Here is a 20,924-nt window from a genome sequence, read left to right on the forward strand (position 1 = left end):
AAAATGTTGGCTTGCGATTATCGTTAGCCACGCCCCCCACAACATAGCATGAATTGAATGCAATGAAAATATTTGCACTTGCATGTGCAACTATAATATGTACCTAGTTGATACATAATATAAAGACTGATTTTATTAATTTTAGTAATATATATTATTACGATACCTTTTGGTTCAATTGGCGTAAAGGACAAAATGCTACTTTTCAGGAGACGCGAAAAACTGCATTTTTTTAAAATGTTTATAATATATTTTTGTGGTTTATCGAGCTATGTTTTTGATGTGTATTGGAAAAGTACTCAAAATGTTAGTCTCTTTACCCTTAATTAGCAATCATATCTATAAATTAAATACGAAAGAAGTTAATTTCTTTTAAAATTGGTCTAAAACACTATGAATGTCCTTTACACCCATGAAATTTTTGATAATTTAGTGAATCTTGTTTATTAGGGGGACGTAAGAGACGTTATCAGACTATTTCATTCCAAATTCGGGGTGTATTAGTTACCAGTCACGTTACACATGTTAACTTTTCTCAGCATAATTTACTGTTACGAAGCTTAAAAATGTATCAAACGGTAGTTCATTATGCCAGGTATATCCCGATAAGAGTTATAATAGTATAGTATCTAAAATCCTAAGAACTTTGTTTATTAAAATTTTCATACATAGGAATTTTACATCTTAAAAATAATTACACAGTAACTATTAGTCAAACCCGTTCTTTATCGCTTCCGGTGCAAAAGTGCCCATAATACTCACGGCATTACCCCGCTGGATGGCTATGGACAGCCTCTGCACCAGAAAAGATTCAGAGTGGGGATCCTCTCCCTTTTGCCTATGTCACGCACAAATTGTTTCGCGTCAGCACCCCAGCAGCCAGCAGTTTCCTCCGCAAAAGGGACGAAAATAAAGGGCAAGTAAAATAATATCAATATGTAGTATAATATGTCCTTTACGACCATATTGACCATACGAGATACGATATGAAAAATCATCAAGACAAATGAAGGGCTTAAAGGACGACAAAACACATGTAAGTCATTTACAACAATATTTATAGCGGTAACCTTTACGATAATATCCATATTTCTAATTTATAACTGGTAATTTACCATTGAGATAAGCTGTTTTTGCAAACTCATAGTGCAAAAATTGGGTCGAAAAGGCAACTTTTTAAGAGATATCGAACGAAAGCGCTTGGAATTCTGAACAAAACTGTATATAACTACTACCGTAGGCTCAAAGGGCGTAAGGGACAAAATTGCGAAAATGCAGTTATACTCAGTATTTTTTTTTCTATCGAATAGTATTATTTAACGTCTCGATAACTTGAAAAAAATGTCCGTTAAGCACTATGAAAAATCAATGCTTGAACACAATTTTCCAACGCATTTGGCCGTATCTGCCAATTCAAAAAAAATTTGTGAGACATTTTGGCGTAACTCCCAACTTTGTGTACGATTTGCGTGGATGTCTTTTGCATCAGAAATTTTATTAAATAAATATGTGGTAATTTTTTGTCCGTTACGCCTCTTTGCGCTTTTTGAGTGCTAAATGTACGTTACGCCCACAACTAATGGATGTTTACACGAGTGTTATTGTTGTTTTTTTGTGTTTAAGTGGGATGAGCTAGTTATACTTTCCTTGTGAATTTTTTAGCAATGAGCTATAAATAAAGCAATGAGCACATGAGCAGGTAATGTAGGTACTTGCATTACCTGCTCATGTGCTCATTGCTTTATTTATAGGGTTACTAAATTTTGACAATTTAAACTGAACTAGTGGGTACTTTTTCATCAGTTTTATGAAAATAATAAAACATGACTATATTCAAATGATAATTATGGCGTTTAATTAGGGTAAGACTGATAACTTTTAGTTTTGTTTGTGACAGGGTCATTGATAATACCTATTGATTAAAACGTATCATTAATACTTTTTTGTTTAAACCCTAATTTACAGGATTACCCTTATGAAAGTTACTGTTTAGTTAAATTAACGTTTGCATTTAAATCCATAGAAGTACGTAAGCCTGGCCTTTTTCTACTCTAATGTAATGTCATAAATATGCGATCATATTCATTAAGTTTTACTGAATAGGCATATGAAATTTCTAAACTACTATTGTACCTAATAGTATTTTAGTATGTAAAAGTAAAATTTATAATCTAATTAACATTACAAACAGAAATAACGCATAATACTTTCTATAGTTAAATTAATTTGTTAGAAATTGTTGTATATCAATATATACATCAATGGTAGGACAGCAGTGATTCTGTTGAAGTAATATACCTAAACAAATAAATAGAACATTGTTTTAGTGGCTAAGAAAACGACCTTTTCCACGTTTAAGTATTCAAAATAACAAAAATGTGGAAAAACTTAACAGTGAATACTACATCTCTATATTTTTTCGGAACAAAAATGTAAATTATAGTAAGTACTTAGAAGTATAGTGTTCCCTAAATGCAAGTAGTAGCAATATTGGCAATATTGCAACGAAATTATTGGATTTACGCCAAATGGTACTAAAACAGTTTAAAGTTTAGTACATTACGCCCTTTTTTCTAATAAGATAAACAATAAAGAAGAGACGTAAGGGACGCCCTTCTTAAAAACAGTCGTGTTTTTTGGCGTAACGGACATGCTATTTTCGTTAATAAGCATTGTATTGTAAGTTCAAGAAATCAGTTTAAAAGACCTCAAAAAGTTAGGAATAAGCCACATACAGGCATTAGTTTATTCAAACAAACAAAGAAGGTCTCATTTTTTTCCTCAAACAAAACTGTTTTTTGGCTCTCCTGAAAAATCGCGTTTTGTCAGTTAAGCCCTTTGAGCCTACGGTAGTCGATATAACTCATTTTCACCAAAATGTCCTTTACGCCAATTGAACCCAAAGGTAATTATTATCCAAGAAGCTTGAACTATCAAAAGTGTTGGTAATTATTATTGAGGGTAAATGTATAATAATTATACTTCAATTTAATTTGTTCAAATACTTCATAGTAGCCTAGCTCTTGTCGGTGGAATATTCGCCATTCCGTTCTTTTCTCTGCCACTGTTTTGAGCTCCTGATGCGTCACGTCACTACATTAATTTTCTCTTTGGCCTGGTCAATATATGCACGTCTCGGTCTTCCTCTGCCTCTCTGTTCTTCTATTCTGCCTTCAATTATAGAGTTTATGTAAGTATCGTGACGTATCATGTGCCCCAACATGTTTCCCCTTCGGTTTTCAATTGTTTTTAGCAGAGATCTCTTCTCACCTACCAAATTAAATAAATTTAAAATACTTGAAGTAATATAAACAAATAAAAAAAAACATTGTTTTTGTGGCTAAGAAAACGACCTTTTCCACGTTTAAGTATCCAAAATAACAAAAATGGGGAAAATTGACAGTGAATACATCTCTATAATTTTTCGGAAAAAAAATGTAAAGTATAGTACTAGAAGTATAGTGTTCCCTAAATGCAAGTTGCCAATATTGCAAAGAAGAGGCGTAAGGGACGCCTTTTTAAAAATAGTCGTGTTTTTTGGCGTAACGGACATGCTATTTTCGTAAATAAGCATTGTATTCAAGAAATCAGTTTAAAAGACCTCAAAAAATTAGGAATAAGCCACATACAGGCATCAGTTAATTCAAACAAACAAAAGTGTCTCATTTTTTTCTCAAAACAAAACTGATTTTTGGCTCTCCTGGAAAATCGCGTTTTGTCAGTTAAGCCCTTTGAGGCTACGGTAGTGGATATAACTTATTTTCGCCAAAATGTCCTTTACGCCAATTGAACCCAAAGGTATTATCCAAGAAGCTTGAACTATCAAAAGTGTTGGTAATTATTATTTAAGGTAAATGTATTCAAAACATAAGAATAAACAGGCTTTAAATAACCTCAATACGTGTAATTAATAATATCTATTGTAAAAAAATGCTAAGAACAAAAAAATACGTTAAAAAAATAATGTGCATAATTTACGTTAAGTATGGAAAGACTGGTTTGTGCTATTTATAATGAAAAAAAAAAATGTTTATATTAAAATTTATTTGTCCATATAATTAAGATATATTGAAGTTAGACTTGATTAGATAATTAGATATAGAAATCAAAATATTAATAACATTAATATAAATTAAATTCAAGAAGTAATATTTTTATCAAAGAATGAAAGTTACCTCAAGTCACGGCATTAATAAGCAAATTTTACTCAAGTGGTACCTTTTCCCTGTCATTGTCACAAGTATATGATGCGTAACCGTGAACACTAAAGTTTGTAAATTGCGAACTCTTTCTCTTTTACTCCAATTAGACGTAATAAAAGTGACAGAGAAAGATGTCCGCAATTTGCGAATTGCGATGTTCGCGGTAGGCTCTCAGGATGGATATGTCGCATATTTGTTAATCAACATTACGTAACGAATGTCAAAGAGGAATTTCACATTGTCAATGTGTATAGATATAAACAGACCTTAATTCTCTTTCTTACTTACACACTTACATTTATTTTGGTAAATGGTGACATAATGTACAATATCTATAAGTTCTCTTTGTAGTAGTATAACTTTGCATAGGTTGCGTTAATTTGGTGCGCAGGCGAAGTAAACATGCGTTGCGTACGCAACGTGTGGTTTTTAGAGAGAGGCCCTTACCCGCCGTCACGCCAAGGTCACGCCGCGCCCGCCGCGCCCGCTCCCCGTGCACGGCCCGCGTTGCCCGTGAAGAGCTACCCGCTAACGTCGTATGAACGCGAACATTATTTTTGTATTACATATTTGTTTATGCAATGGATGAAACTGACACAAATTCATATTTCTTATCTATCCCGCCTTTTATATTAATAAGGTGTGAACTCTAGTAACCTTAATATTCTTTTGTTATGGTAATAGCCTGTTAGAACAAAATTATCAAAAATCTTATGAAGCTGTGCCTCAATAAGACACAAAAACATGTAATGTACATATTGATACGATTAAATGCGACGTCAGCAATTTATTTTAACTTTAATTATTTTTTGAGTCATTTTGAATAGTATGACATAGTATCCGATTGCAATGGACGTAATTGACACAAACTATGTTTTCACATTAAAAAAACTATCCTAAATGCGACACAGTTACATGTTTTCTCTCGAATATTATTTTCTCCAAAATAATTCAAAATAAAAATAATTACCACAAATTATTAAATAACTTAAAAAGCAAATAATATCTGTGACACAAAACAAAATGTAAGATTAACAACTTAAAACAGCATTCGTAAGCGAAAAAAAATTTGACTTTAATATTACTTTAAGTTAGGGCTCAAAATATAGCCAGCGCTGCAGGACTATATGATGCTTTACGCACGCTAGCGTAGCTGACACTTTATTCTTAATTCTAATACTTTTCTCAAAAATTATTAAAAACCGTCAACCGAGACAAATTTCATGCAAAAAGGGGGGGTTGCGGCAGGGGGAGGGAAGGGGACGCTAGCGTGGGTAAAGCACCATACCCAAAGGTATCATACTACATTCATAAAAGGCTGGCTATAATTTGTTTGTCTTCCCATACATTACGAGTAGAACACAACTTAACCGAATCAAATACAGACGTGGTAGCCTTGTCATGATATGTCATTCTCACTAGTCGAATAGGCGCCTGGCTCAATATCTTACGCTACGTCTTACGTAGGCGAACAACGCGCGAACGCGGCGCGGCGCGGCGCGGCGAAATCAATCCTTTGATGCCCATAGAAGTGTCCTACGTAAGCGATCTCGTTGCGAACGCGGTGCGGCGCGATTTGCACGCGAATGTCAGGCGCGGCGCGGCGCGGCGAAATCAATCCTTTGATGCCCATAGAAGTGTCCTACGTAAGCGATCTCGTTGCGAACGCGGTGCGGCGCGATTTGCACGCGAATGTCAGGCGGTGCGGCGCGGCGCGGCGCGGCGGCGGCCGCTTTCGCCGCGCCGCGCCGCGCCGCGTTCGCGCGTTGTTCGCCTACGTAAGACGTAGCGTTACAATTTAAGTATGCACTTTGTGGCTGGCCAACAAAAAAGCAAACGTTACGTCAGCTGCGAAGATAAAGCTGAACATTTTGTAATAAGTAATAACCTACTTTGACAAAGTAAAACGCTGTTTTGATTTTATTATTTTACAGAGCATGACTGAGCGTTTTTATTTTGATAAGTGACGAACATCGAACATCCTTCCTTAGGCACGGTATGTCGTAGTTCCATTAGGGCACTTGGTTAAGCAATAAAATGATCTAAAGTCAATTTTGGAATTAACTTATGTTAATAAATTTATGACAGAAAAAACAACAAAAGTAAGTAGATACAGTAAAAGTGTGTAGGTACCTAATAGATTTTATTTACCTGTTGCTACTAAGAACGATCGCAGGTATTAACAAGAACACCGTAAACAACATTATCGCAATAACGCTTTTGATTTCTATTAATTTAATATCTCTTAACGCGTTTACTCAGTATGACAATTGCAAGTAACTGCGGTTACATACCTATATATATATATATATATATGTGTGTGTGTATTATCTAATAACGTAGACATATCTAGGTAAACAAGAATGCACGTGACTCTAATTATCTTTATTGGGTTATTGACGTCAAAAGAAAGTCCGCACAGCAACAGAAGATCCTACCAACAAAAAATAATGACATACATCATGGGTCGGCAACAAGCGGCCGGCGGGCCGAATGCGGCCCGCGAACCTCTCACTTGCGGCCCGCTAGCCCCCCTGGCTATTTTGTATGTAATATTGACAAACAACAATGTCTGATAAAGTCACACATATTAACAAAAGTGCGGCCCGCGTCAACTTCCTAAACTACTATGTGGCCCTGGCTGCTAAAAGGTTGCCGACCTCTGACATACATCATTTTAATTTAGGCTGCCTACAGGCACGGATCTTTGCTTATAATATGTCAAGTGCCCTACTCAATTTTGTTACTATTTCATATACATGCAAAAAACCGGGCAAGTGCGAGTTGGACTCGCGAACGAAGGGTTAAGTACCATAATGCAAAAAAAGCGGCCAAGTGCGAGTCGGACTCGCACATGAAGGGTTCCGTACCAACGAGTAACCTAATAAATAGCGGTTTACGATTTATGACGTATTAAAAAAAAACTACTTACCAGATCTCGCTCAAACCAATTTTTTAGATTAGGTACATCATATATTTTTTTTAGATTTATCATTCTCTTATTTTAGAAGTTACAGGACACACATTTTACCACTTTGGAAGTGTCTCTCGCGCAAACTATTCAGTTTAGAAAAAAATGATCTCAATATCATTTTTGAAGAGCTATCCATAGGCACCCCACACGTATAAAAAAAAATTTGAGTTTCAAGTTCTAAGTATGGGAAACCCCCAAAATTTATTGTTCTTTTTTAGGATTCCGTACCCAAAGGGTAAAACGGGACCCTATTACTAAGACTTCGCTGTCCGTCCGTCCGTCTGTCACCAGGGCCCAGTTTTATAAAGTTACAAGTTACAAGTTTACAGGCGTTTACTGGCAACACTTGCTCCGTTTTTTACAATTTGCGTTTTATAAAAGTACTGTGTTACAATTTTACAGGTACAAGTGCCTGTAGCTCAACCATAGACGAAAATACGGGAGTTTTATAGTTTTAAACTCATAATCGAACAAGCGTTTTATAAAAATATTGTAAATTACAAGTGTAGATTAGTACACTTGTAACAAAAACTTACATACGTCTTGAGTCCTGTAACAGCACAACAGCAGTTACTTGTAGACTCGTTTTCTGAGAGATTTTAAACTTTACTCTTTATTGTTAAGCACCAACGCCAACGATTGTGCCAGGGCATGCATACTTTTCCATGCACTGACCTTATCAGTTTTTGTTAATGTATCTGAAATATATAGTAAATAGGAAATAAAGTGACAATATGTTTGATATTGATTTTATTGACGATTCGTTTTATTTTATCTACTAGGAAATGGAAAGGGATTATTGCCGATATTTGTCGTTGATTTATTAGCATTCGTCTCTTTATTTAAGTATAGTGCATTCACATTATGGTAAAGTGTACTATTCATAATTTTCGATACACACCGTATTTATCTATTTATCTTTGAGCCGCTACCGAAACGATACATTTTAATGTAAGAATCATAAGAATGTGTGAAAGAGTACTTATTTACATGTTATTTACTTATTACGTAAATATTTCATTAAATCTAACTTAATCTGAATCTGAAAACGGCCCAAAAAGTAGATCCTTGGCATGGAACGCCGCTCTCAACCACTCGATTTTTCCTTCATTTCTGGCCATTTTTCCAGTAATTAATATTTTACAGCAAACAAAAACATAATTTAGTAGAGAACCGAGTATCTATGACACACTTTTTTTTTTAAATAGTGATGTCCTTCACACCTGTAGATTTCACATGTAATCGAGATTGACCGTGGTTCTTTACAACTGTAATTATTTATGTGTATTTATAAAACACCTGTAGCCGTTCACAGTGCATTACAGGTGCCTGTAGCCTGTACTCTTGTAACCTGTAACTTGTAACTTTATAAAACTGGGCCCAGGCTGTATCTCACGAACCGTGATAGCTAGTAATAACTACCTAGCAAATACTAAAAACAGAATAAAATAAAGATTTGAATGGGGCTCCCATACAACAAACGTGATTATTGACCAAAGTTAAGCAACGTCGGGAGTGGTCAGTACCTACTTGGATGGGTGACCGTTTTTTTTTTTGCTTTTACTCGCTGGACCTCAGCGAATTTGAACGAAATATTTATAAACATATTGTACTTTCAGTGTACTTCAGTGTACCTTTAATAGAATCTACTGTACCTCTCCCAGAAACGAGACATTTAACAAAAAAGGTCCACCCGCCATTCTTACGTCAGGTCGGCGGGTGGACCTGTGTAATCTTGGATTATACCGCACTCCAAGTATGTAGTTATAGTGTACTTTCAATGTACTTCTGTAAACTTTTAATAAAAATCAGTTTACTCGACCCCAAAACGAGCTATGCTCAAACTAAGGTCCACCCGCCCACCTGACGTCAGGTTGGCGGGTGGACCCATGAAATCTTGCATTATTTCACGCAAATTGTATGTATTTATATTGTACCTTCAGTGTACTTGCGTAAACTATGAATAGAAATCACTGTACTTCTCCCGGAAACGAGATATTTAACAAAAAAGGTCCATCCGCCATTCTGACGTCAGGTCGGCGGGTGGACCTGTGTCACACCCCGGACACTGGCGATAAAATGTATGAAACAAACGCGTTCCTACGCACAGACTGTGTGCGTAGGTAAGCTCGTGTAGGTAAACGCGTACCATGCTTGTGTGAGTGAGATAAGACGTGTGAGGGTTCTCGCCAGTTTGTTGTCAAGTTCGATGACCTCAATTACTCAAAACTCATTGCGCGAATTAGGAAGAAATAAGAATCGTATTATGTTGTAAGGTGGGTATCTAAGCTCAATTTATACAATAGTTTCCTATTTTGAATCAGTATAAACAAAGTAACGAAAATTTTGTAAGGAAATTCAGGCCACCAACATATTACGTAAGTTGTAAACATGATTTTTTGTTCATATAGGTATTGTACTGGTTTCAGTGTGATCTGATAGGTTTTGTAAATATTTGTTTAATATTTGAATATTTTACGTGGCCTCCGCTCTGCGCACCGCGTCGTCGCGTCCTTGCCAGCCGGTAACTGTGAGGTAACCGAGAGCGGGTGGGCGGCACTTTCAACGGGAGGCAGGGAGTGTCCATACTGTACGTTAGTACTCTTTATTATACTGTGCCTGTGTAATCTTGGATTTTACCGCACTCCAAGTATGTAGTTATAGTGTACTCTCAGTGTACTTCTGTAAACCTTTAATAGAAATCAATTTACTCGTCCCTAAAACGAGCTATAGATCAAAGAGTAAAGTATATTGGGAAAAGAGAGCCCTCTTGAAGCCATACTTCTAGCATACCCACAAGTTTCAGTCAAGTGGGGCTCAGTCAATTTGTGTAAAAATGTCCTGTAATATTTATTTATTTATTTATTTATTTAAGTTTCAAATTTTAAACATAAGTAGTTTTCAGCTTATCAAGCCACAGAAAACCTAAAAATATTGCAATATCAGTCACGATTACAGATCTAAGAACTGCATAAGTAAGTTTGTAATCCCATATAAATATATGCTATTACAAAGTTACTGTTGCAGTTCCGACATATACAGTGAAACCTGGTTAAGTGGGACCTGGATAAGTGAGAAACCTCTATAGCTGGGACTCATGGTGCGGTCCCGACACTTTAGCACTGAATTACCTCTGTTACTGAGAAAAAACGAACCTCTATAACTGGGATTCGTTGTTGTGATTTTATAGTCACATTTACCTCTATAATTGAGACCGAGAGTGTATTTTACCTCTTTTACTGAGACTATATTTATAAGATTACATTTTCCTATTTGTTTTTTTGAATTGTATAGGGAATTGACTTCTGTATCTGAGATAACGTCAATCTATGACCTCTCTAACTTGTACTTCATTGAACAATTTCCGTATTCTTACTAACTCTTAGTCTATCCACAAATTCCGCATTTGCCTAATTGTGTCTAAACAACTTCAAGTTTGATTTAGTTAATTTATGTAAGTAGTTAAAACTATCGAAACGAAAGCTGAAATTTTGATACCTAACACGAAAAAAATTTTTTTTTAAATTAAATTTCTAATACGCAATGAAGTTCGTATCAAGTTTAATTTAATTTTGAAATATCTATCCCTTGGAGAATCATTCAAAATAAATTCAAAGAAATATTTAAACAGACTTTAAAAATATTTAAGGACAAGGATTATTTTACCTTATTTTTAAAGATAATTATTAAATACCTTATTAACCACCTCTATAACTGAGACTATATCCTCTATTCCCACCTCTATTAATGGGACCCTCTGTAAATGAGACAGAAATTTATTTGTACCTGGCTAACTGGGAGCCTGGGTAAGTGGTAAACCTCTTTAAGTGAGAGAAATCTGCTCGTCCCTTGAGATCCCACTTATCCAGGTTTCACTGCAGTAGGTAAAGTAAAGGTACACTACGATGTACGAGGCGATTCTGAATGAAGATGTGTTTAGTTATGATATGTGTATACATAGTATGGGTATGAGTACCCGAAAAGAAGGACTGCCTACAAAAAAAGATGAGATCCCATCAAAAACATTACATGTAAAAAAGGTGCAAGTCTCGCAACGCTTTTACTACAAAAATGTTTTGAGATGTAATGTGAAACCAAGTCGGTTATTTTAATCAGTGCCAGGGGGTGTTAAAACCGTATCAATAAGATATCTTTAATTTGTAATACATATAATGACTTGGCAATCGCACATAATGCTTTACTCGCACCGTATTCGTAAATATGTGTATAGTAGTGTACCCTATGATGGGCGTGGAACCAGTAATGGGACAAAAAACCACAAATCCTGTAAAATAAGTGTCTAAAAGTAGTTTATAAACACTGCCTGTATATTATCATAAATAAGAGTCCTAGAGCTGTTTCAGTTTGAATTTTTATTAAATTTGGTTGTTTTTTAAGAAATTGGCGTCAACCCAAAAGTTGTCGTGTCACTGAAAAAAAAATACCACTACGAATTCTTAACAACTTCGCTAAGAGAGGTGAGTTAATTTATTGAATTTTAATTAATTAATACTTGATGAAAACTAGAATGTGTTTTGTTAATTGCATTTACCATGAGATAAGGTATACAACATACTATGTTGTGACTCCACAGATGTAAAAAAATGATGGTATTTGGCCCAATCCCATTATAGGAGCTGTAAAACTGCATACCTCCTATAATGGGACAATTTACATAATGATGCTTGCCATGCCATCATTTCATGTTTAAACAATACAGAAGTAAAATGTAGTTACGAAATATGTCAACCAGGAGGCATGCTCGGACTTCGGATAAATTAATATCGTTTTTTATTAGTGTGGGTCAAATCTTGGTAGCCGAGTTTGAGCCACTTTCCCGTTTTCCGATTGAGTTGAAATTTTGTATTCGTAATTAAATATGCAAATCGGATGATAATGCAATATTATGATAACATGGACCAGATCTGATGACCTATTTCAATATTTTATACTGATAGAGCAGTGTCCATTACTGGGGGGCCCATTACTGGAGCTTTGGTGTCCATGACTGGAGAAAAATAGCATAGTTTTAATTTGTTAAGTATGTGGAAACTCATTGCAGTATCTTTGATACAACACGCCTGAAACATGAAAGACGGGTAGGACTTTCATGTTTCAATACGCTAAGCGGTAGACCATTCACATGTATTAGGGAAATATCACAAATACTCCAAATTCCCTCTTAAATGTCCCATGACTGGTGCTGTTACTATAATGCTCAAACTGCAATTAGCGCTCGTTATGTTCAAAATTATTTTTAATAAGTGACGATGATCCCTATGCCATTATGCAGCCGTGCGATGGCCAAGTCCTTATATGTATTACAAATTAAAGATATCTTATTGATACGTACGGTTTTAACACCCCCCCCTGGCACTGATTAAAATAACCGACTTGGTTTCACATTACATCTCAAAACTTTTTTGTAGTAAAAGCGTTGCGAGACTTGCACCTTTTTACATGTAATGTTTTTGATGGGATATGTCTGTCTCACATTATATTCTATCATCGATTTGACGGAATAAAATGGATATGATTTTTTGGTTATGTAGCATAATTTCGAAAATCAAAAATCATAAGTACGCAATTCCTAAAGACAGAACATCGAAAATCAAATTGTCTAATGTACGAAATTCCTAAAGATGCTTGTCCTAATATATACACAATTAACCTTTTCGACGCCGTGTCAAACACAAAAGCTGTCACTCAGACGCCACGTCACCGAAGTGTCAAAACTGAAATTGAACTTTATGCATATGCACCTAGGTCTATGTTGCTCTGTGGTCTATGACCGATTAATACGTCTTTGGCGTTGAACCTGCGGTGCGTATATATCGGTCATTGGCGTCCAAAAGGTTAATCAAATGATCTCATTTTCGAAAATCATAATTCCTTTGTACAAGATGCCTAATGACAATACTTCGAAAATCAATATGTCTAGTGCTCAAAATAGCTACGTTCAAAAAGACTAATGAGTAATGACAATACTTTGCAAGTCAATATTTATAAAAAAAAACGTCACCTTTCTCACTTGTTTGACCCTGACATAACCCATCCATACAAGTGTCAAGAGTAACGTTCCTTCAAAAACGTCACTTTTGTCACTTGTTTGACACTGCCATAGCCCATCCATACATGTGTCAAGAGAGACGTTTCTAAAAAAACGTCACTTTTGTCTCTTGTTTGACACCGACATATCCCATCCATATATACAAGTGTCAAAAGTGTCTATTACGGTCCTCCAACTCACTAATGAAGTTTTCTAAGCCAATCTGTTGCCCTTGGTTCTTTTTCAGAACCTCAACTTCTTGTTTCAGCTGATCCACCTGCTTCCGTAAAGTCGGTAGTTGACGTACTCCAAGGAAACAGTCGGGGCATAAATATTTCAATGTCAGTGATTGAAGAGCGATTACCCTTAATTCCGTCACAAGCAATCCGCTACACTTTACACATATCAACCTATCGCACCCGCCACATACTATTTTTGGGTTTTGACTGTCCGGTTTAGGTAATTGATTAGTACACTTCATGAAAGCCGCCATTTTTGAGTTGATTTTGTGAGGTTATGAAGTAAAATTTTATCTGATCAAATAAGTCCACAAAACACAAACTCTATTGTAGATAACACTTACACACGAAATTTAATATTTAATTTAACGAAAGTCACGGCTTTTAGGTTGAAATAAACTATGTAATTCCCGATTATTTTACGCTTTTTAAAACACCAGTAACGAAAAACACAAGTGCAGCTAAAGTGCGGGTAGACCGGAAAAAAATGTTTTTTATTATACACCGTGAAATTTTAGTGGTTGTTTTCCCGCAACGAAATGATTCTGCTATCGATATACAGTCGATGTGTAATCTTTTTTTTAAATAATTTTAAGAAATGCCAGATTTATAAATGTGTCGAACGAAACTCGAAAGTGACCTAACACCAGTAGTAGCACTGCAGTAGTACCTACCTAATTCTTTTGAGTGAATGAAACAAAATAACCTAAAAAGTAGTTCCATTTATTTTTCCTTCACACATTTTACGTGCAGTTAGTTTGCAGATCCTTAAAAGTAAACATAACAAGTTAAGATCAAGCTTTTAATGATCAAAAACTTAAACAAACACTTAAACTTCCCGATACCGCAATAATTGTTCGAACTGCAATCCGCCACGTTCAATACACAATCACCTCTGTCCTGTGCATGTGCTGGCGTTTGAAACTGCCCGTGGTTAAGCAGCCGCTGTGTTGCGGCGACAATTTGTTCGTCCGTGTGGAACTTGGGGGTTTAAAATCCCCCGAAGACGCAGCGACTGTAAATGGTCCGGTTCCGCGTACAGTCGCCGGGCGGCGTGGGAGTCGTAGTTAGCCCTAGCCATAGACATAATATATATATAGACGTAGTCTCAGCGAGCTGTCACTGTTGCCACTTTTCTTTAGTGTACGATTAACAATGTGGCCCACGTTGCTGTAGCCATGTCGATAAAGTCATATCGATAAACTATCGACATTTCTTGCAATTTTAATTTTACTTCAAAGGCTTAACGATACCTAAAATGACCAAAAACGCTTTTATTCTTTATTGTGGTTATCAGATCACAATTTTATAGTCACGCCCCAGCAGGGAACCAAGGGAAAGTTCAGATATTTAATTAAAATACATAAATACCTCCTAAAATAGGTGTTCCGCAATAATTGAATTATATTATTATATTATAATATATTCATTATCCATTAGCATTTCAATAATGTTTATGTTTAACGAAGATATTGAAGCTTCAATTAATCGCAATTTCGTTCCGCTGTGTAGCGTTTATCGATATATAACATGATTAAAATCGACTTTTCACATCCCTAAAAGAGCACACATATACGCTTTTACGCACACATACACAGGGTGGGCGCATCAAGAAAGGCAACACTTGATTTGAAGTCCGCCTTGTCAACAGTATGGTTGTCCTTTTTTGACAAACGGCATTTTAAAAGAGCGAGGTGAGAGAAATGATACTAGTTGCTGCGTCGTGAAAGAGAACAAAAAAGGTTGGGCCCTTGGCCCTAGCGTACAGCTGCACCATCGCGACGTACTCTAAATTAGAATATTCGTAATGTCGATCCATTTTACTAGAAATAGCAGTGATGACATTGACAGGATCTGTTATCACATTAGTTTAATAAGCGAAGAGGATGTAATTATTCGATTTACCAAAGTTGACACAACGTAATGGCAATCATCAAACTAATAAAAAGGTTTTATTTCAACTGTTAATCGTGAAGGAACCTCGGAGTAATTAACAACGGAGACGCCATGTCTAAAATTTTCGGTACAAAATAGTCTGCCGTTTTTTGCGGGGGAGGGGCACATCAAATGTATAGGTACGTCATGTCAGATAAACGTCAGTCCATACATATGGTTGACCATTGGCCGCCTATTTTCGACAGAGGGGAATGCCTGTTAATGGCGGCTCCATTGTTAATTACTCCGAGGAAGGAACAGTCTAAGTAAATTTTAATTTCAGTTGTCAAACAGTAAAGCACTCTAGCCTGTTACACAGTTTAAAAAAGTAACATGTGCTTGTTTATTTGTTTATCTGTTTACAATATCGGGAACTGTCGTCGACTTGCAGTTTTAGTGTGTTACTATTGTTTTTCGCTTGTTCGAGTTTAGGTTATTTTTTTGGAATTTTTTTTTTTTGAAAACAGTTTATTTATAAGTTTGTCTATCATAATTCGAAAGTACTACCGATAGCAAATCGCCCTGCCGCGGGAAAACAACCACTAAAATTTCACGGTGTATATATACTCTTGGCGAAAGTTTTCCCAACATCTATATTTATATATTTCATTTATATTTGAATATATATCAAAGAATATAATACTCACTAGGAGAAGAACGGTAACTCCATACAAAAAAATGTCCCCAACCGTTTATACGTTTATACTACTGGCGCCCTCGATGTGTACCAATGGAACTAAAGTTAACAACCGGTTTAGCCTGGCGGGTATTGGTATTATAGGTATATAGTAATTATGTTGATAAACATATTTGTTATCTTCATATCACGAAATATATGAAAGATGCAAATATTACCCCTTGTTTGTGGTATTATCTATTGATTTAAATAAAATGCATATTTATGTTTATAACATTGTATTATGTTTTACATATAGAAATATACACTGAAAATTAAACCCTGACAACTTAATAAAAATAGACATTAATAAAGCGCATTCACAAAGTTTTCAGTATTATACAAATAACATTAGGCATGCCTACCTATTACACTTTACACACAGATACAAGTTAGAAATCTGTGTAAAATACCGTGTGTAAAGTGTAGTGCTTTACACACGGTATTTTACACAGATTTCTAACTTGTATTCATACATTTCTTCACGGTTAATTAATACGCTTTCCAGATGCGTTATGACTCGGTTCCTTCTGAACCCACTAAAGCTGTATAAATTTCACTCTGGCGGCTTCAACAGCCGTTGCTCCGCATTTAGCACATTTTCTATGTGCAATTGTGCATTGCTGTAATCTATGTAGGTACAGACTTACAGTCTTAAGTGGTTGTACCGCTACGTTGTATTTATTATTTAAAGATTTAATAAATAAAATGTTCGTTATGAACTTTAACCACAGCAGTTGGACAGAGTCATTGACAAATATATTTTTTTATTATGGTGGGTAGACGTACCTACCCTCCATATATTTTATGAACATTGATAAAGACAGTTTTGGAAGCAAATATTCATTATGGAACTTAATCGCGTGTAATTAAGTTTTAAGCGTTTTAAGTCCCGTTTTATGATTAATTATGTATAAAATTCGTGATAATTTAAATCAGAGTTGGGAGCAATGTTGCTGTAGAAAAATGGTTTTATTTTTATTACTCGCAACTTTTTCTCAGAGGCCAACGCACACATAGAAGCTTCAGGCGCACACATGCGCAATTATTTGGGGACATAACTTTCTTAGGAAGTGAACAGGCCTTGATATATATCAAGTCTAGAAGTAATATTTTACAACCAGAAGAATATAAATTTATCAAAAATCATCTAAACATACTTAAAAATCCTAAACGCTGCATACCGCTCTTACAATGCAGGTACGCCGCGCGACACAAAACATTTTTTTTTAACAGAGTTATGAAAAAAAATGTTTAACAAGTTTACTATTCTATATAGTAGGATAACTGGGCTATTCATAGTTTTAATTTTGTAGAGGATTAAAAAAAAAGTTAAAGATTTTTTTGAATTTTGATTTCTCGAAGTTTTTGTATGGAAGAGTGAAAATGTAGTCACAGAAATGAATTCTTCATCCTCGAATAACTCGAAAAAGACACCAAACTTGATATAGTTGCTAGATGTATATATGCAGATATATAACTTAAAGTGAGGCGCGCCGGAGCCACTTTAGGGTCGAGTAAACTGATTTCTATTAAAGGTTTACAGAAGTACACTGAGAGTACACTATAACTACATACTTGGAGTGCGGTATAATCCAAGATTACACAGGTCCACCCGCCGACCTGACGTCAGAATAGCGGGTGGACCTTTTTTGTTAAATATCTCGTTTCCGGGAGAAGTACAGTGATTTCTATTCATAGTTTACGCAAGTACACTGAAGGTACAGTATAAATACATACAATTTGCGTGAAATAATGCAAGATTTCATGGGTCCACCCGCCAACCTGACGTCAGGTGGGCGGGTGGACCTTAGTTTGAGCATAGCTCGTTTTAGGGTCGAGTAAACTGATTTCTATTAAAGGTTTACAGAAGTACACTGAGAGAACACTATAACTACATACTTGGAGTGCGGTATAATCCAAGATTACACAGGTCCACCCGCCGACCTGACGTCAGAATGGCGGGTGGACCTTTTTTGTTATATGTCTCGTTTCTGGGAGAGGTACAGTGGATTCTATTAAAGGTACACTGAAGTACACTGAAAGTACAATATGTTTATACATATTTCGTTCAAATTCCCTGAGGTCCACCCGCCATCCTGACGCTCACCCCCGACGCTATGACGGCGCTCACGCTGTTGCTGCCGAGCCGAGCGCGATAAGCGAAGCGAACGAATACGACCTAGAGTATTTGCTACTTTGTTATTATTGTGATATCGTAATTATAGTTAATAAAGTGTACAAGTACGGACGTTTTGTGTGTTAATCGATGGGGTCCTGGCGCTAATGACTAATGAGTATTAGGGACATTAGGGTGCTAACTTGAGTGGACGCTCGAGCGGCGGAAACCAGCAGAGCGTTTATGTTAAACATATGCGAGTGACTGGAAGTTTAGCGTCAACATTAAAACAACCTTAATACGAACATCTCGGCGACTCGATTTTATAATAACGTTACCTATACCAGAGATATATAAATAAAGTCTAAGAAAAAAACGTGCCTCGGACGGCCAAGGAAAAGTCATTCTCGAATAGATGGCGCCATTACCTTTGGCCTATTCTCGGCTAGATGGCGTTAACGACACCGTTTGGTATTTAACAATTTTAACACATATCAGTGAACGAACATGGGTCAGTAGGGAACAATAAAAACTAAGAATCATTTATCCGTAAACATATTTTGATTATTTTATACATTTTCAATTTTATTTTAAGTTTTAATCGTGTGTCGATAGATGGCAGTAAATGTACCGTGACTACAAAATTGACAATGACAGGACCCCTCTATAATATCTATCTATTCTTTTTGCCTATACAAACAAATCGGTTATTTTAAAAACCTGCTAGCCTTTTTATTGCTGTGTGCCAAAGAAATCTAAAATTAAAATTTGATTGGCCAATCGAGGTTTTGTGTTTTGATTGAGCAATCGAACCGTAAATGTATTATCTGGGTTATAATAAAAACATAGTTTAAGTTAGTACATAAAGGGGAGTGTAGGAAAAAACTAAATCATACCTTCATATAAAAAAATATGTATTTACATTACAATCGTTCATCATTTATACTCGTAGTTAAAAGTGGCTATACTGCCTTTATCCAATCTATCTCTAAAGTTGCAGGACCTTTCTGTTTAATAGGCTGGTACACTCCTCCATACATTTGAATACCAATACTAGTTATTTGGGACACATCTAGGGTCTCGTTACTGACTCGTTTGCCACGATAGTATGCTTTAAATTCTGAAAAGGGCAGATCACGCACCGCAAATTCATTCTTTGGACCCTGTAAAAAAAGGTTCAGCAGTTATTATACTTATTATATCTGTTTAGCGAAAGGCAAATGCGCACGCATGGCTTGGTTTGAATCCTTGTGTTCAGAATTACATAGGTAGATTAAACTGATAACAGCTTAAAAGGTATTATAAAATTGACATTTTTTTATAAAAAAAATCATTCACCGGAATTGAGAACCTCCCGTTTGAATATTTTGAAGTTTGTTAAACGAACTTAAGGTTAAAATAATAGTACACTAGTGAGTGTGATGAGCACTTTCCGTGCCTAAGTCGAAAGTTTAAAGGGCAATATGCACATTAAAACGTACAATAATACAGGTGCTCATAGATAATTCGTAACTCGTGTCGATTTAAAACACACTCCCTTCAGTTGTGTTTTAATTTATCGCCACGAATAACTCTTGTTACGAATTTCCTACTTTCCGCACTTGTATCGTAATAACTATGGTGCCTGCGTCAACTTCGTTAACTACTATGTGGTCCTTGGCTGCTAAAAGGTTGCTGACCGCTGATTTAAATAACAAGGTAAGTAACCTACTTGTTAATTTAAATGTTTAATCGAAAACTTAACTTCTTACGCGCGACTTAACAATTCGTGTAACTTACTTGGAAAAAATGCTCAAAGGAACAATTAGGCTCGTTGTTTAAGTCCTTATGCCGTAAGACGACTTTGAAGCCGTTGAACTGTCCCTGGGCTCGGCACCGCAACTGCAACTTCGAGTGTCCAGTCAAATCATATTTCCTTAAGGCCCTGACTCCAGCGAACCCTGCGCCGTTTGTCTGAGGATTTAGCAGGGCGAAGAATATCGCTCGTTTGTATTCAGTGTTCTGGTGCATGACTAGAACTGCTTTAGACATTCCCACAGAGCGCACGGTATCCGATTGTTCCTGCCATCCCTCCACTCCGTCCGGTCCAGTGAAGTCGAAGATATATTGTTCACCGTTCACAGTGTTCGTATTGCTATTAAAAGTAAAAATAAATATTTTCAAAATAAGGTTTTATTGCCGTCGTCTAAGTGGCTACCTGCTACTCATAGAGCACGATTTAAGGCGCCCGAAAACAATGAGGTTATATTGTTTTGTTTTACTATAGAGTTGCAATGACCACCTTCGGAGCCCATCATCATGAAAGCTTGATTGATGGTGCAATAACATTATCACCGAAGTTATATCGGTATACGTAATTTTGATTTAACTTGTAAGTACATCCAGCCAAGTCCAATAAACAATACAGAAGTGGTAGCCTTGTCATGATATGTCATTCTCACTAGACGAATAGGCCCCTGGCTCAATATACAATAAAATTTAAGTATGCATTTTATGACGACCGACTAACAAAAAAGCAAACGTTTAGGCACAGGTGCGAAGATAAAGCTGAACATTATGTACATAACCTACTCTGATAAAGTAAAACGCTGTTATTTGATTTCATTATTTTACAACAGAGCACGACTGAATGTTTAATTTTGGAAAGTGACAAGGTTCTATATATCTAACATCCTTAGGCACGGCATGTGGTTCCATTGGAACTGGTTAAGCAATAAAATGATCTAAAAT

General features: G+C 36.0%; 1 protein-coding gene across 3 annotated transcripts in view; it reads right to left on the reverse strand.

The window, feature by feature from the left end:
• The window catches only part of LOC134663661 (uncharacterized), a 36,592-nt gene that overhangs the window by 15,112 nt on the left and 556 nt on the right, over positions 1-20,924 (reverse strand). The window contains exons 2-3 of one of the 3 annotated variants that reach the window (XM_063520104.1): positions 19,974-20,328; positions 19,101-19,357 (exon numbers count right to left, since the gene is read on the reverse strand). The exons of 1 other annotated variant lie outside the window; for it this stretch is intronic. In XM_063520104.1, coding sequence (XP_063376174.1) covers positions 19,157-19,357; positions 19,974-20,328 — 556 coding nt within the window. In that variant the 3' untranslated portion in view covers positions 19,101-19,156. Of the gene's footprint in view, positions 1-6,353; positions 6,468-19,100; positions 19,358-19,973; positions 20,329-20,924 lie in introns of those variants that run through there. One more of the 3 variants, XM_063520105.1, reaches the window with a different exon arrangement.

This window comes from Cydia fagiglandana, chromosome 4 (genome assembly GCF_963556715.1).
Source record: "Cydia fagiglandana chromosome 4, ilCydFagi1.1, whole genome shotgun sequence".
NCBI lineage: Eukaryota > Metazoa > Arthropoda > Insecta > Lepidoptera > Tortricidae > Cydia > Cydia fagiglandana.